The 15,202-nt window shown below is 42.2% G+C and overlaps 1 protein-coding gene across 3 annotated transcripts; it reads left to right on the forward strand.

The window, feature by feature from the left end:
- Positions 1–1,292: 1,292 nt before the first annotated feature.
- Positions 1,293–14,943, forward strand: LOC108655762 (Nostrin). Of its 3 annotated transcripts, none has more exons than XM_089263013.1 (7): positions 1,293–1,464; positions 10,031–11,705; positions 11,864–11,949; positions 12,556–12,781; positions 12,843–13,592; positions 13,651–13,761; positions 13,840–14,943. In XM_089263013.1, the coding sequence occupies exons 2-7, from the start codon at positions 10,035–10,037 to the stop codon at positions 14,626–14,628; spliced, it is 3,633 nt and encodes a 1,210-aa protein (XP_089119139.1). In that variant the 5' UTR covers positions 1,293–1,464; positions 10,031–10,034; the 3' UTR covers positions 14,629–14,943. The 3 variants fall into 3 exon arrangements, with proteins under 3 accessions (XP_089119139.1, XP_089119138.1, XP_089119140.1); XM_089263012.1 differs by having other exon boundaries at positions 1,293–1,422; XM_089263014.1 differs by lacking the exon at positions 1,293–1,464 and adding an exon at positions 5,236–5,419.
- The last annotated feature ends 259 nt before the right edge of the window (positions 14,944–15,202 follow it).

The following is a 15,202-nucleotide window of genomic DNA, read 5'->3' on the forward strand; positions in this document are numbered from 1 at the left end:
TGCAACTGCAACTGACATTGCCCATAATACCGGTACTTGTCAACGAGGCGTCGCGACGTCGACTGCAACAGCAGCAGCGGCAGCAGCAGCAGCACGTGCATTTAGCTGGTTAAATTATTGTAACAGCCAGCGCACAGTGGTTATTAGCTAAAGGAAAATATGTAAAATTAAAAAAATTTTCATATTATTTATTAATTTAAAAATATTTACAAATTAAAAATAATAATAAATACATAATAATAATAAATTATATAATAAATGTAGCATTTAATGAAAGAAAATATGTAAAAATTGAGTTAAAAACCTTTTAAATAAATACAACAATAAATGTATTTAAAAATATATAAATATTAAAATATTTATCTATTTTTAAAAATAATTTATAATGAAACTAAAAAGTATTTTTCAAATGTCCTATATTAATAAAAAAAAAAAAATTAATATACTGTATATTGTACTGTATTGCATATGAACCGCCATTAAAAATGAACTGCCAACATTTGACTAAATAAAATCATTTATTATTGCAACACATTGAGCAAACCATTCTGCGGCAACTAAGTAACGCTGTTAAAAATAAATAAAAAGACAACAATAACGAATATAATGTTATAATGAAATTGAATAGATTTCGCCTCACGGTGCGCAATGGCAAACGGTATATGTGCTGCCCAATCAACGAATACCGCTTTGCATGCTGCGACGACAGATGCTTATACCGTAACAGTGCAGTCGCGTCCAAATATTTGGCCTACGCGTTGACAACAACGGCAGCCAACAACAACAACAGCAGCGCAGCAGGTGTAGCGGCTCTCCTGCGTCGCGTCGTCGCAGCGATCAACAGCAAAGCACATCTCTGCTGCAGCAACCGGCATGATGCGCTTGCGCTCTGCGCTCTCACGCTCTGGCGCTCTCTCTTTTAAGCGCTCGGCGCAATGCTGGCTCTCTTCAGCGCTCTCTACCCAGCTGCTGCGAGCTCATGCGGCATGGGCTATGACAGGCCAAGTGAGAAGATAAATTTCTATGATGAATTTCTAAGGTGTTATAAGTAGCTGCTGTGAATTATAATTAAATACTTATAATTATAGTTTTTGAGTTGCTAATTGAATTAAAACCAATCAATTTACAATAAATTTGCCATCATGTTGTGCTTATGCTGCCCTGGCTAGGGTATCTGTGTAGCTGCTCTTGAAACGTTCTCATTGGTTCTGCTTTGACGTCTGGGTGCTGCTGTCGACGCGTCGCTGCTACTGCGACGTACTGTGGCTGCTGTTGCCGTTGGCTGCGCTTAGTCTGCCGTTGTGCGTCGTTGACGTCGCCTCGACGTAGTTTAGCTGTATTTGTGAACCGTTCTAAATTTAGTTGGGATACGCAGAGGACGCGAGGGGCGCATTAAATGCGGACGCCGTCGTCGACGTCGACGTAAATTCTGTGTTCACTTCATTAAAATATCGTTTATTTTCGGTAATTCGCTTTTACATAACGCACACGCGTAAATTAATATTCAAATTGGACTAGTTTTTTGTTATTTATCTCATATTTTTTTTGGTTTTTATTAATTATTGTGCTTGTGTCAAATGTGCGAAGAAACAACAACAAAACGCAGTGTGATCTAAATCTTAATTTATATTATTCATTTTCGCTTTGATTAATAATGGTTCCCGCACCTGTGACAGTCTGCGAAATCAATGGATTTTCGATAGAGCAAAACATATTGCCAGCCCATAACAATTGTTATTATCTATGGTGACTGCTGCACATTACCGTTACAAGAACACTTGTATTTACAAATCAAAACATGTTCTCAGCTCTATAGATATAGCCCATAAGTGCCGCCCATGTTCGCCGACCTTCAGAGCGCACAGAACTTGAGCTTGTGAGAGATGCGCCACAAAAACGAGAGCCGAAGGGGAAAAAAAAAACATTGAACATATTTTGATGATGGGCGAACGTGTGACAAATTACAAGATCTGTATCTTGTGCAACTGCAACAGATTTAGATACAATTGTATCTTTTAGTCGTTACGTGGCTTTTACGCACTGCACTTTCCGTGGGATGTTTTTTTGTTGTTTTGTTTTCTTTTCTGTTTTTCTTTTTCGGCAGCCAAATGCATTTTATGATGATCCACATCTTTTATTTTCCAAATGAAAATCTAAACATTTCGAGTTCTTGAAATTGTGCCAATTATTTTGTTTCACTTTCGGCCAAAATAGAACACAATAAAACGGTAGCAGTTTCATGGTATTTAGGCGCTCTATCTCACATAGTTCTCATTTTCATGGATCTAGATATAAATGTATATGTATGGATGTTTTTTTGTTGTAGCCATCATTTCGCCATCATTTCGCTGTCGACCCTATTTAGCATAAGCAGCGAGGCCCTTCGATGTTCTAGTCATCAATTTATGTAGCGCCGTAACCGTTAGTTAATTCTTTGTGACCGGACCAACAAGCATTGTTAATTAGTCGCCTCTTTATTTGATTCACTCGCTATCTCTCTCGCTCTCTCACCCGTCTCTCTGTCTCGCTCTTTTTCCAAACGAAACAACAACAAATTTAGACAAGCGGCAACATCGAATGACAGCGACATAAATCCAACATGCATAGTTCTCGATCGAACAAAAGACAAACAACAACAACAGCAACAACAACAACACGGAACAACATGAATAGAAAAACTCGCAACATTCCAATGGGTCAAGCAAGGCATAAGCCGTCCATCCAATTGGAATCAAAATACAACTGCAGCCAATGCTGCCCATTTTCTAAAAAAGCAAAATCAATTGTCATTAGGGCGTGCGAGAGGGAGAGAGAGGGCATGAGAGTGAGAGTGCGAGTGCGAGTGGACTGAGGTGAGAAGTGCAATTGTCACATAGCGCAATCAGCTTTTGTCTGCCGGCCAACGCTGACATTTGCCGATTGCTATGCGCCAGTCGATGTCATTGACACCGCGCCCGATTGTAAATTGTTGAAAACTTTACAACAGCCATGATTGAACCCGCCGTTGAACTGCCCTGTCGCTGAGGTTAATTATGTTAAGTGACGCACATCCCATGTTTGTTACAATTCATAAACAATTTTCGCATGGCTTAGATTGACTTAGAGCTAAAAAAAAATTTCCGGCACGAAACATGTGATACGAAATCTGATGTACGTTCGTACACTTAGTCACTGCAGATCTCTGGCTCTCTAGCTGATGCTACATATATTTTATTCTTTTCTGCCAGATAAAGATAAAGCTGGCAATCTCGTTCGCAATCTGGAGCTAATCAGTTGGCTTATATAAGAGACTCGACTCCTATCGCCCACCAAATATACATATTCATGCATATCTCTCGCTCTCTCTCTCTCTCTCTCTTTCTCTGTTTCTCCTTATATCTCGTTTTGGACAGTTTAAGTGCTAGACAAACACGTCCTATAACCGCTGGCCGACTATCAAGAATGTTTCGATATAAGAATTCTTTCTGAAATAGCTAAATGAACTGCCGATTCGGAGTGTTATGACATGGCCCCCACACACTCACACAGAGACAGCGACACCAACACCTATTATCATATTGTGCAAATAATGCGAATTTCGAGAGACAGCAAAAACAATTAAATATACCTCATTAGGCGAACATTTCACATTGTGATCGTCCCGCCCGACCTTTCGCGTTTGTCGCAACATTTTTGCGAGATAAGTTGCAAAAATATTTGCTTAAGTGAAACAGAAAGTGCCGCAGACCGAATTCACTTCAGAAACAGGCCGACTCTATATGTATATACATATATATAGTATTTAAATGTGCATGTTGTACTCTGCAATATTTGACAATATACATATACATATATTTATACATATCTGTTTCTTCACATTCATTCACGGCTAGCAAAAGAATTTTGCATAAAAACTTTTTCTATTCGAGAAGTACATCGATTTCTCTTTTGTTTTACGCTTCCTCTTAATTTCAACATTTACTTGTGGAATTAAAGAATTTTGTATTACACATCAGTACATCTGTATACATCGAGAGAGAGAGAGAGAGCTTTCGTAGATCAATCGTTGACTAAAATATCTTTCGAAATTAACTTAACAATTAACTTAAATTTCTCTTCATTCTTAGCATTTCAACTAATTTCCACATTTGATTGTGGAATATATAGAACTTTTGTTTATCAATGTTTTACTATTTGTGTCTTTAATTTATTTTCCATACTCACTTATGGAATTATATATACAAAACTTTAGTGTGTGATTTTCGAGCACAACTTAAAAAAAAAAGTGAATTTCTCTTCTCGCATTCCACGCATTTTTCCTCAATTACTTGTGGAATTAACTATAACTATCTATGACTGGATTACTATTACGGAACTAACTGCCTAGAGCTCTTTGCTTAAAGCTAATTTCCTATTAATTATCATTATATTCCATTATTCAATTCTATTGTTAATCCTTAGGCGAAAATTCCTAATCAAATTTTATATAAGGTTACTGGCTTGGACTTAACAGGTCAAAAGAAAAACCTTATATATATTTATTTAGTTTTATATAAATATAAATATATAGATTATATATGGCTTTTCTGAATATATCTTTAGCAACAATTTGTTTATGGTGCGAACACTTATTGAGATAAATAGAGCGCATCGTACCGAAACTCAAAGATGCAAAACCAGAGAAGAAACCTAGAGAAATTTGAAAAACTCTTGAGTTCTCTTCCAGATGAGATAAAGTGTATAGAACGTGTCTCTTTCCTTTCCATTTTAAATAGCAGATAAATTTCGAAATTTCAGAAATTAACTTAAGCAAAAAGATTGTCACACAGAGTATGCACAGATATAGAGTATTTTTTGATAGAACTCAAGTAGAGTTAGCTGAATTATTATGATTTTCTACAAAACCCAAACACATCAATTAGAATTACTTGATTCCTCGTATGACAGATTGTCATAACTCTCTAAAGTTCATTTGTTAAGTAAATCTTAGCGTTGTCAGCCATCGATGGCTCTACATATACTATTTCCAGTTGAAATGGGGCGAACTGGGGCGTGCTGTGGCATAGTTTCCTAATGATCTAATGATCTCAACGATCTAATTTTGGAAATGGGCTTCTGGAAACTGTGCGTCTAACAAAGAAAACATTAGTGTGCCATGGGTTCACTTAGTTTTATCTCGATATATTCAAACATACACACATGTATGTATGTATGTCTGTATGTATATGTAGCTATGTCACAGTAGTCCATTTTTCAGCTGTCAATCAGTTTTGGAATGCAACATCTAGTCGAATTCTTGGCCTTTTCGCTTTCAGTTTACTGTAAATTTAGTTCATATTTAATGTACGAGATTTGGTAAAAAGCTAAATTGAAATTATCCATTAAACAAATTCCAGTAAAGTTTTCCAAATTTGAAGAACGTTAGCAGATGCACAAAATGGTAAATCCAAACTCATTTATTCAAGCTAAACTAAACTAAACTAAGCTAAGCTAAGCTAAACGGCTAAGCGAATTGAAACCAGAAACCACAAAGCAGCGCGTAAAAGAGCGCTGTTAACTAACAGAGTGCGCAGTCGAGTGTAGCCAGGCTGTTGTTGTTGTTGCTTAACATGGCTGCAAGTGAGGGACGTTCGCTTCAGGCGGTGACCTTGGCACTGGCCACGCCCACAAATTGTGGCTATTTATTAAGCATAAATTGCCCACACAGTGGGTGGGGGCAATTGGGCTAAAAGGGGATGCCGCAAGGATTTTCAATTGGCAAGTGTTGTTGTTGCTGCAGTTGCAGTTGTAGTTGCTCCTCTGGTTGCAATTGCAATCGCGCTTATTTATAGCCGAGCGAAGTGCAGTGCCTGCGGCTAGCCGCGACTCCACTGATTGTTTTCAGATGATTCTCTTCCCATTTCATTTTAGTTTTCTGCTTCTTTTCATCCGTCTGGCAATAATTTATGTTATTTGTCTTTAAAGCCCGTACCCGAGCTTGGGCTCGCATGATTGCGGGGTTTCGCTTGCAGCGGCCACTCGATGCGCCCCGTGCAATTAGCCTCTGCCACTGTAAAGTCGCTGCTGCAACTTCAGCAGGTTCATGCGGCTGCCTCAAGTGGCCCTTCGTCTTGTTGGCCAACTCAGAGGGCGAGAGCAAAACCTTTGACTGTGACTCCAGCTGCGGCTAAGGCCGACTTTAGCTCAGATATGGGCCCTGTTCATTAGCTCAATTGTTTGCTCACTTGTCACACTCCAGTTCAAGTTGCACTCCATTAGCCAGATACGTGCCACATCAGTGCTTTGCGCTCACAGCATTTCTCTCCATTAACCCTTCTTCCATCAGCAGCTGGCTGAAGCTGGCGAAAGGCGACATCCCAGACTTGGACTAATACCAGACGAGAACTACAAGACTTTGCTCTGTTTATCAACTTATCTATCTGTACATAAACAAGTGAGCATGAACGACTGCTCAATATCCGCTTACTATTAGCACAGGCTAAACATGTGGAAGATATGCAATTATATATACATAGATAAGGGATGTATGTTAGAAACAAGATGTTCTTATATGTGTTCATGTATATAATATATGTATATAAAAGTTATACACACATATACCTACATACATATGTAAATATGTATGTGCCTAGAACTCTATAGGTACAATATATAGTCTTTCTGTCCTTCATAAACTTGTCTTTCCCTAGTATAAATTGACTTCCTTCCACTTTCATTAGAAATGAAAGAATATTCAACATTTCTATGTATATTCTACTCCACTCTCTATATGTACATACATATGTATGTATGTATATTTTTGTTTATATGTATGTATTACAAAGAATTTATATGTATAGAGTACTCCTATTTAAATTAAGATATTACAGCTCTAATTATGTACATACATACATACATACATATACATATGTAGCACTCAAATATGGTATATATTGGCCATTTCATATGTACGTATGTAGATCAATCTTTGTTAATTTGTCTAGACTCAAATTTATTATGCTATATCATGTAATTTTCACCGCTATATTTCAAGCATATACGTTATATGTTTATACTCTATATACAATTCTGTCGAAAACTTCTTATAACTTTAATCATACACACATACATATATACTTCAAAAATTTCCAATCCGTTATAAGCGATTTGCACTTTCGAAACCTGGAAGACTGTTCCATGTATTGGAATTTCCATGAAAAATGAAACTTCTCTGACTTTCTTAGATAAGCTTCAAATATCAGGGCATTCACTAGTTGAGCTAAATTTTCCAACATGCGTTCACGTGTTCTCTTTGCAAATTACAAATGCAATTAGCTTTAACAGCAACTATAACAACAATGCAAGTCAACAACAGCAGCAGCAACAACAACAACACCAACAACAACACCAAGAGCAACAACAGTAATATCAACAATAGCAAAATGTAATTAAATTGTTTAACTTACTACGGTTTCGCTTGTTGGCATCATAGAATAGAAATCGCAAAAGCGTTAACTGTTGCAAGCAGAGCGCAATTAATAACCAGATAAACCCGAACCCGTACCCGAACCCGAACCCGAGTCCGAACTCGAGCCCAAGCCCGTATCTAGGCACCTTAAGTCGATATTCACTTACAGTGAATGGCACAAATACACACCGATCACATACATACATTGTACATACATATACGTATATGCATATGTATGTGTGCGTGTATTGAAATTTCATAATAGAAAATAGTGCAAAGCTCCATTAGCTACAGTTGCTTTTAAAGTTCGCATTTAATTGGCTGCTCTGCCTCGTCTCGCTCTTCCTCCACGCTTTCCACCCACTTTCCATTGTAAGCTTGATGCAGCCACATGCATACATACATGCATATGTATAAACATAAATACATACATACGTATGTATGTATTTATCTGTAAATACAGTCATATATGCAAACAAATATGCATGCATGCCTATCTATACGTGTGTTTAAGCGCACGTACAGCTATACACTGGGCGAAATTATATTAAATAGTTAAAAATGCCATCAAATATCAGCCCTAACAGCTTTTCAACATACATACATATGTATGTACATATACATATATGCATAGGTATATATATATATACATACAAACATAAATACATATTTGATGTAACTGAACTCAATTAACAAATTTGAAATTCTTCTCAGTGTATCGTTTAGCGAATGATAGAACTAGCAGACTGCTTGATGGCGTGCTTGGTCTTAGCACGTAGCTTACATAGATATGTACATATGTATGTACATAAATATTCATACATATGTATGTATGTAGATAGCATGTAAATTAAAAATACGTATGTTTTTAAGTAACAGTAAAATTTGTTTTACTTACAGTTGCATTTCGATCAAATTAATATGCATAAATAGTACATACATACATACATACATACATAGTACATCTGAAATAAATTCTATTAAAAATATGCTGGTATGCAGAGCATACGATAGTCGTATAAGCTGAGTTTCGCGTCCTCGCCTAACTGGAAAGTAAATAGTTCATAAATAAATTATTTTCAATAATTACCAACACAACTGCAAGCAAAATCAATGAATCGAACGAAAATGGCACAAAGAACAAGCAATTTTCGGTTGCTAATAATGTGCAGCCCAAATATACCCTGTAGCTATACATATACCAATTCATGTAAATACATACAGATACATACATATATTTATGAGTATATGTATGCATGCGTATAGGATAATAATATATCATATGCAGGATTATTTTTTTTACGTTTTATTCATTTGATTCATTTGATGAATAGGGTATAAAAGCCATAATTCGGTAGCATAACAAAGAATATGTTCCAATACATGCATACATATGTATGTATGTATGTATGCGTGTGTGGCATAGCTGTGTATGAGTTCTTTATGTCGATGCTTAAGAAGCAAAATAGAGAAACGCAGAAGACGGACGCGTCGCTGAGGGCGTCGCAGTTGCTGTCAATTTCGATGCCAACGCGGCGATTCTTGACAAAACAAACGCACATCACTGTTTAGCTGTGGTCTTCCTCTGCCTGCTCCGCTGCCTCTGCCGATGTTTTTTTTTTTTGCCTTCGCCTCTGCCTCTTCTTTATGCTTCCACACCAATTCTTAATGCACTCTTTGACTGTCCGCTGTCGCTGCCTTCATCGCCGTGGATCAATAAACAAACAGTTTTGTAATCTCTACCTGCACTAAAAGTGGAGCAAAAGAGCATTGATAGAGGGGGGTCGGGCACGGCGGGTCGCCATGTCCGAACTGAGTATTTAGTTGTGTGTGTGTGTACATGAATACATACATATGCATGTAAGCCTTACAGCATAGGCAGGGGTCAAATAATGCAACACTTGCTTGTTAGAAAGAGAGCGAAAGTGCGTATGTGTCTCTTTTATTGTTCTTTTTTGACTGCAGCTGATTCTTATGTTTCGCTTGCTCTTTCCCCCTTTACCAATTCTTTATTAGTGTGTGTGTGTGTGTTTGAACATGTATGTATGTATGTATATTTAGGTGAGCGTCGGCCTAGCGTTGTTCGCGTTTTATGTTTTATGAGCATAGGGTATTTCGAGCATATAAGTTGAATGCGATTAATTAAATCTAGCAGCTCAATTCTAAATGTATTATATATGCTTTGTGAGCTAGCTTATTATACAGTTATCTTAATGTCTTCATTAATATATATGTACCTATATACTGGTCAGTGCCACTGTATTCTTATCGCTTAAAGGGTGTAGAGGAGTCGTGCTGCTTTTCGAAGTCAGCCCAAGTTGCCTGCAACAACAACAATGTGAAAAAAAGAACCTTCATCATTTGTGTTTATTCTTTTGCTTTGGCTTCCTTCGGCTCCGACGTTTCTCCACTTCGCCTTGCTGTCGCTTGCTTGTGCTTGTGCACTTGCCGCCTGTTCCAGTTGCGTTCTCCACTCTCAGTTTTTCGACAATTAGCGGTGCGCACGCAATGTGAAACGCGCGTATGCGAGACTCGTGCAGTGCCGTTAGATCGAATTTGAATCGAAAGTCTAATCTAAAATATTTATTTGAATAATTCGCGCAGAACGATGAATCATTTGCGAGTGCATAAGTTTAAATTGGGTGGCAAGGACAATGCGGCTATGGCCGAAATTCCTTCCACTAATGCCTCCGTGGACAACAACAACAGTCTCAATAATAACAACAACCACAACAACAACAACAATAATAATGGAAACAGTGCAAAGGGATTTCTCACACGCATCAAGCGGTACTCAGTGCTCGGCAATAAGCTCGGCCGCCGCCACTTGGGCAGCATGACCTTGCCGGGTGGTGGCGGCTCTGGCAAAGATCGTTCCGGCTCGCCGGGCAAACTGGCCACCGGCAGCTACAATATGACCGGCAGCAACTCCGAGGATCATCGCCTGGAGATCGGGGCACCCATTCTCATATCGACCACAACCCTGGACACCGATCGCTTCGGTGTGACCGAGGCGCGGCTCAAGCAGATCGGCGGTGGCATAGCCAAGACATCCTCCATCGTGCGCACCCTGACGCCGCGCAGCTCCGACGAGGAGGAGTTTGTGGATGCGTGCGGCACGCCGCAGGCGGATCATCACTCAGCCGGCGATGGCATCGACATTGATCATTTTGAGACACCGACGCATCAGCCCGAGCACAAGCTGTCGCCGCCGCCCACACCACCACCGCCACCACCACAATCAGCACCAGCACCAGCAACACCAGCACCACCAGCAGTAGCGGCAGCAGCGGCACCACCACCATCCGCAGGAGCAGCGGCAGTTGCTGTGGAGCCGCCCCTCCGATGTCCGCGCATTGCCCGCCAACAGCAATCGCAATCAGTGCAGAACCTGCATCGCTCCGAACTGAAAGTCTATTTACACAAGTCGCCGTCGATGACGCTGGACCTGAACATGACGGCGCCGCCGCAGCTGGGCCTCAATCTGCCCGAGCTGCCGGAGCTGTATGGCGCCAGCGAGCTGAGCCTGGCGGCCAGCGAGAACAAGGAGAACCACAGCACACCGCAGCGCGAGCAGCGAGGGACTCAGACGCCCGAGCCGAGCCGATATATGGCTGGCTTCAATAGCATTGACTCCTTGCAGCGGTCGACGGCGCAGCAGGGCTCCAAACAGAGCTTGGGCAGCTGCCGCAGCAGCCGGAGTCGCAGCCGCAGCAGAAGCAGAAGCCTGTTGAGCAACAGCCAGATCAGCATCACGGATGAATTTGACTTCGATCTCAAGTCCGTTAGCTATACGAGCCTGAATGCCCAAAATCTGTTCGTGTCGATTGACGAGCTGCAGGAGATAACCAGGCAAATCAACGAGACGGAGGACTTCAATCGGGAAATCGATCTGGAGTACTGCACGCATCGGGATCAGCTGCGTCCCAATGAGCGGCGCATCACACTGCTGAAGAACAAGAACCAGCGCCTGATCAGCTTCAATCACAACAAGGAGAAGCTGCGCAAGGGCTGGCACGGCATGAAGCACTGGCTGGGCGAGGAGAGTACCAAGCTCAAGGAGGTGGTGCGTCAGCAAACGCCACTGAAGCGCGTGGCCCAATCTAAGGTCAATCTCAATCAGTCCACGGCCAGTCGCCAGTCGATGTCGCCGGATCGCAGCCGTGACATGACCGAGAGCTGTGAGGATGTCACCGAGCGCACCGACTATGATCCTTCGCTGTCGCATAATCCCAGTGAGGAGGACTTGTCGCCGAATGCCAAACGGTTCAAAGACGAGGTACAGCTAGAGCGGCTAAAGCATTGTTTGGTCCACATTCGCGGCTAAATAAATAATTGATACCACATATATATTTATACTAAACAATCATACTCATAGATCTCTCTCTTTCTCTGTTTCTTTCTCCCTCTCTATCTCTGCTTCTTCCTCTCTCATAGGGGCAAAACGGCTTCGAGGAACTGCGACGCTATGTCAAACAGGGCGGCGACTTCAGCAAAGAGCTTATATTTGTTCTGCAAGAGCGGTGAGTAATGCCGAAGGAAATCAACTCAATGATAATATTAAAGACCTCTATTGAAGAGTTAGTTTTTATACTCAGGGAAGCACACCTCCGTTTATGTGAACGAGCTAATCTCTTAAACCACAAAAGCTAGAGATTTGAAATTTTATATGTATATTCGTTAATGCTATAGGTAGTACGAGCGGGTTAATTTTTTTTCATAAGTCATCCCATTGGCTTTTTATCGATAATGTTCGATAATTTTACTGGGTTTTTTTAGAACAACTTGAATACCGTTAGAGCTAGAGATTTCAAATTCACTGTGTAGATCCGTGTAATGAATGCTAAGATTTAGCAATTTTGTAGAATTTTTATACCACGCCCCTACGCCCCAAAATTGGAAAAAATCATATTTCAAATGCTACAGACTTGCGTTCAAATACACAAATTTAAATATTATCAGAAAGTTTGATTTAGAAAGTCTATATTGAATAAATTGATTCAATAGTTGAGTTCCCATGGTGCAGCTCAGTTAGGATCTCTTTACTGGAACACTCTTAACGCAACAGCTCTTCCAGATAATAATAATTGTTACGTTTCTCTTCTTCTACTCCATGCATGTGTATGCAGTGCCGACTCGGAGCTGATCTATTCCAAGTCGCTCTCGAAGTTGGCCAACAAGCTGAACAAAGCTGGTCGAGAGATTCCTGGCAGCGTGGCGGATGCCTGGCGTGGTGTCGCTACAGAAATGGAAAGTCGCAGCGACATCCATCGCCAGCTGGCAGTCTCGCTGACCGATGAGCTGGTGAAGCCGCTGAAGACAGTCGTGGACAATCACCACAAGACACGCAAAGCGGTAAGTGCTGCTAGCTAAGCCCTTAACGATCCACGAATCTAATCGGAGCTCGTTTGAGCAGGTCGAGAGCAATGTGGACAAGGCGGCCCGTGTGCTGAGCGAGTGGCGTGCGAGCGAGGCGAAGGCCAAGAAGGCCTCGCACACGGCCGCCCGGGAGAACGAGAAGCTGCAGGATGCGATGCTGGACGTGCGCATACAGAAGTCACCGTCGATAGCGCTGCTGCATCAGGGCCCCAACAAGCTGGCCGCCGAGAAGGAGCTGAAGTCGGCCGAGAAGGACTGCGCCAAGCTGGACAACAAGCGCAAGAAGGCCGAGGAGGCGGTCAAGCGGGCGGACGTCGAGTACTACACGCTCTGTGTGCGCGCCGAGCGTGCCCGGGTCGACTGGGAGATGGCCGTGCTGCGCGGCTCCTCGCAGCTGCAGAGCAGCGAACAGCATCGCGTGGGCAACATGCACAACTTTGTGCAGCAATACGCTCGCCTCATCAACGACATGAATCCCATTCTGGGCAGCCTGACGAACAATCTGCAGCAGCAGCTGGACGCCTGCAACGTGGCCAAGGATATGCAAGTGGTGCGCAACATACGCCGCAACTCGGAGGGGCCCAGCGAGCAGCTACTCCCGGACTTTTACTGTGAGCACACAACGCTGGCCATGAACCGGGAGCGGCGCAAGCACTCGCTGATCAAACTGCTGCAGCTGGTCAAAACGGACTTGGAGCGCGAACGCCGCTCCCGCGACGGACTGCGTGGCCTGTCCCAGTCGCTCAACAATCAGGAGCATCAGAATATTACCGACAAGCTCTACCACGTAAGCTCCATCGACTGCAGCTCAGGCCATGTTGTGACTCATTCCGATTTCCCTTTAGATACGCTCGATGCTGACCTATTTGGAAGGAGCACGCTTGAAGCTGCATACAGCGCTGCTGGAGCTGGATCACAAGCCGCGCACAACGCATCCGCTGGCCCAGCACATACAGGTGAGCCAAGAAAAAGAGATCTATATAGAAGATATATATATTTGTACAAATATTAAAATATGTATATTCACTATTTAGATAACTCGCGATCGCACTGGCCTGCAGCAGAGCATCCTGAAGGTGCCCAACTGGATGAAGAACAACGAGAAGACGCAGCAGACGAATGCATTGTTGTCGCAGGACACTGGCGATGGCGGCGTTGCCGGCGACCAGGATGACTATGCGCAGTTGCAGGCGCAGACAAACAGCTCCTGTGCGAACATTAGCGTGGTGGCCGCGCCCACCTCGGCGCTGCTGAAGCACTTCAATCGTAGCAAGAGCAACATTGAGAACTTTACCAGCCAACCAAAGATAATCTCGACAACCAATGCATCGCTGGCGGCGACAACTCTAAATGCAGCGGCGGTTGGCGGCGGCAGGTCCAAGACGCTGAGCAGTGGCCAGACGAACGGACGCACTGACGATCGCGGGCAGGCAGACGGCGGCTCCAATCAGCAGGACTCGGACTTTGATGAGTTTAGTTCGCAGGACGAGGACGAGGGCGACGGCGACGGCGAGGGCGAGGCCGAGCCGCAATCGATCCAGAATTTCTATCAAAACACACAGGAGGTGCAAAGCTCGTCGATGAGCTCCCAGGGCGCCAATAGCAATTTAACCAGCGTCAGCTCCAAGGATGGCGGCCAGTGCCAGGTGCTCGGTCGCTGCAAGGCCCTCTACAGCTACTCGCCGAAACTGTACGACGAGCTGGAGCTGACGCCCGGCGACATCATCGAGATCCATGCCAAACAGGACGACGGCTGGTGGCTGGGCGCGTTGCGCAATCAAATTGGCATCTTTCCGGCCACCTATGTGGAGGACTGTACCTAGCTACCGATCTATATAAGTCACATAGTTGTGTAAGAGTTTGTCTGACTGGAGACTTGAGTCTGTATGAGTGCGAGCGTGCGTGTGTGCGTGTGCGTGTGCGTGTGTGTGTGCCTGTAAGAGAGAATATGGGAGCGTGATAATGGAGGAAAGTCGAATTGTATTTGATATCGTTTACCTTCCTTTTTAATATACATACATCATATATCATATATATATTATATATCACATATATATTATATATCTTACAACGAGCTTTAAAGGTCTCTGCATTAAAATATCTAAATTTTAACAAAAGAAACACATTTTGTATTGGAATTATACTATTATTATTATTATTATTATTATTATTATAATTATTCGTAGTTCCCACTTTAGCCATTTCTCTTGCACACCTATTTGTGACTCCGTGTAGTCGTCGTTATAATTAAATATATTTTTTTTTTTTTGTTGATATACAAAGAGAAACTACTTACATATAAAATATACAAATTAATATATATATTAAATATAAACATGCAAAAAATATAACTATAGCCATGCAATGTTTTCCTTGGAGGTCTATATAGATGGGTTC

This window comes from Drosophila navojoa, chromosome X (assembly GCF_054131105.1).
Source record: "Drosophila navojoa isolate 15081-1374.11 chromosome X, UAZ_NAV_1.0, whole genome shotgun sequence".
Taxonomy (NCBI): domain Eukaryota; kingdom Metazoa; phylum Arthropoda; class Insecta; order Diptera; family Drosophilidae; genus Drosophila; species Drosophila navojoa.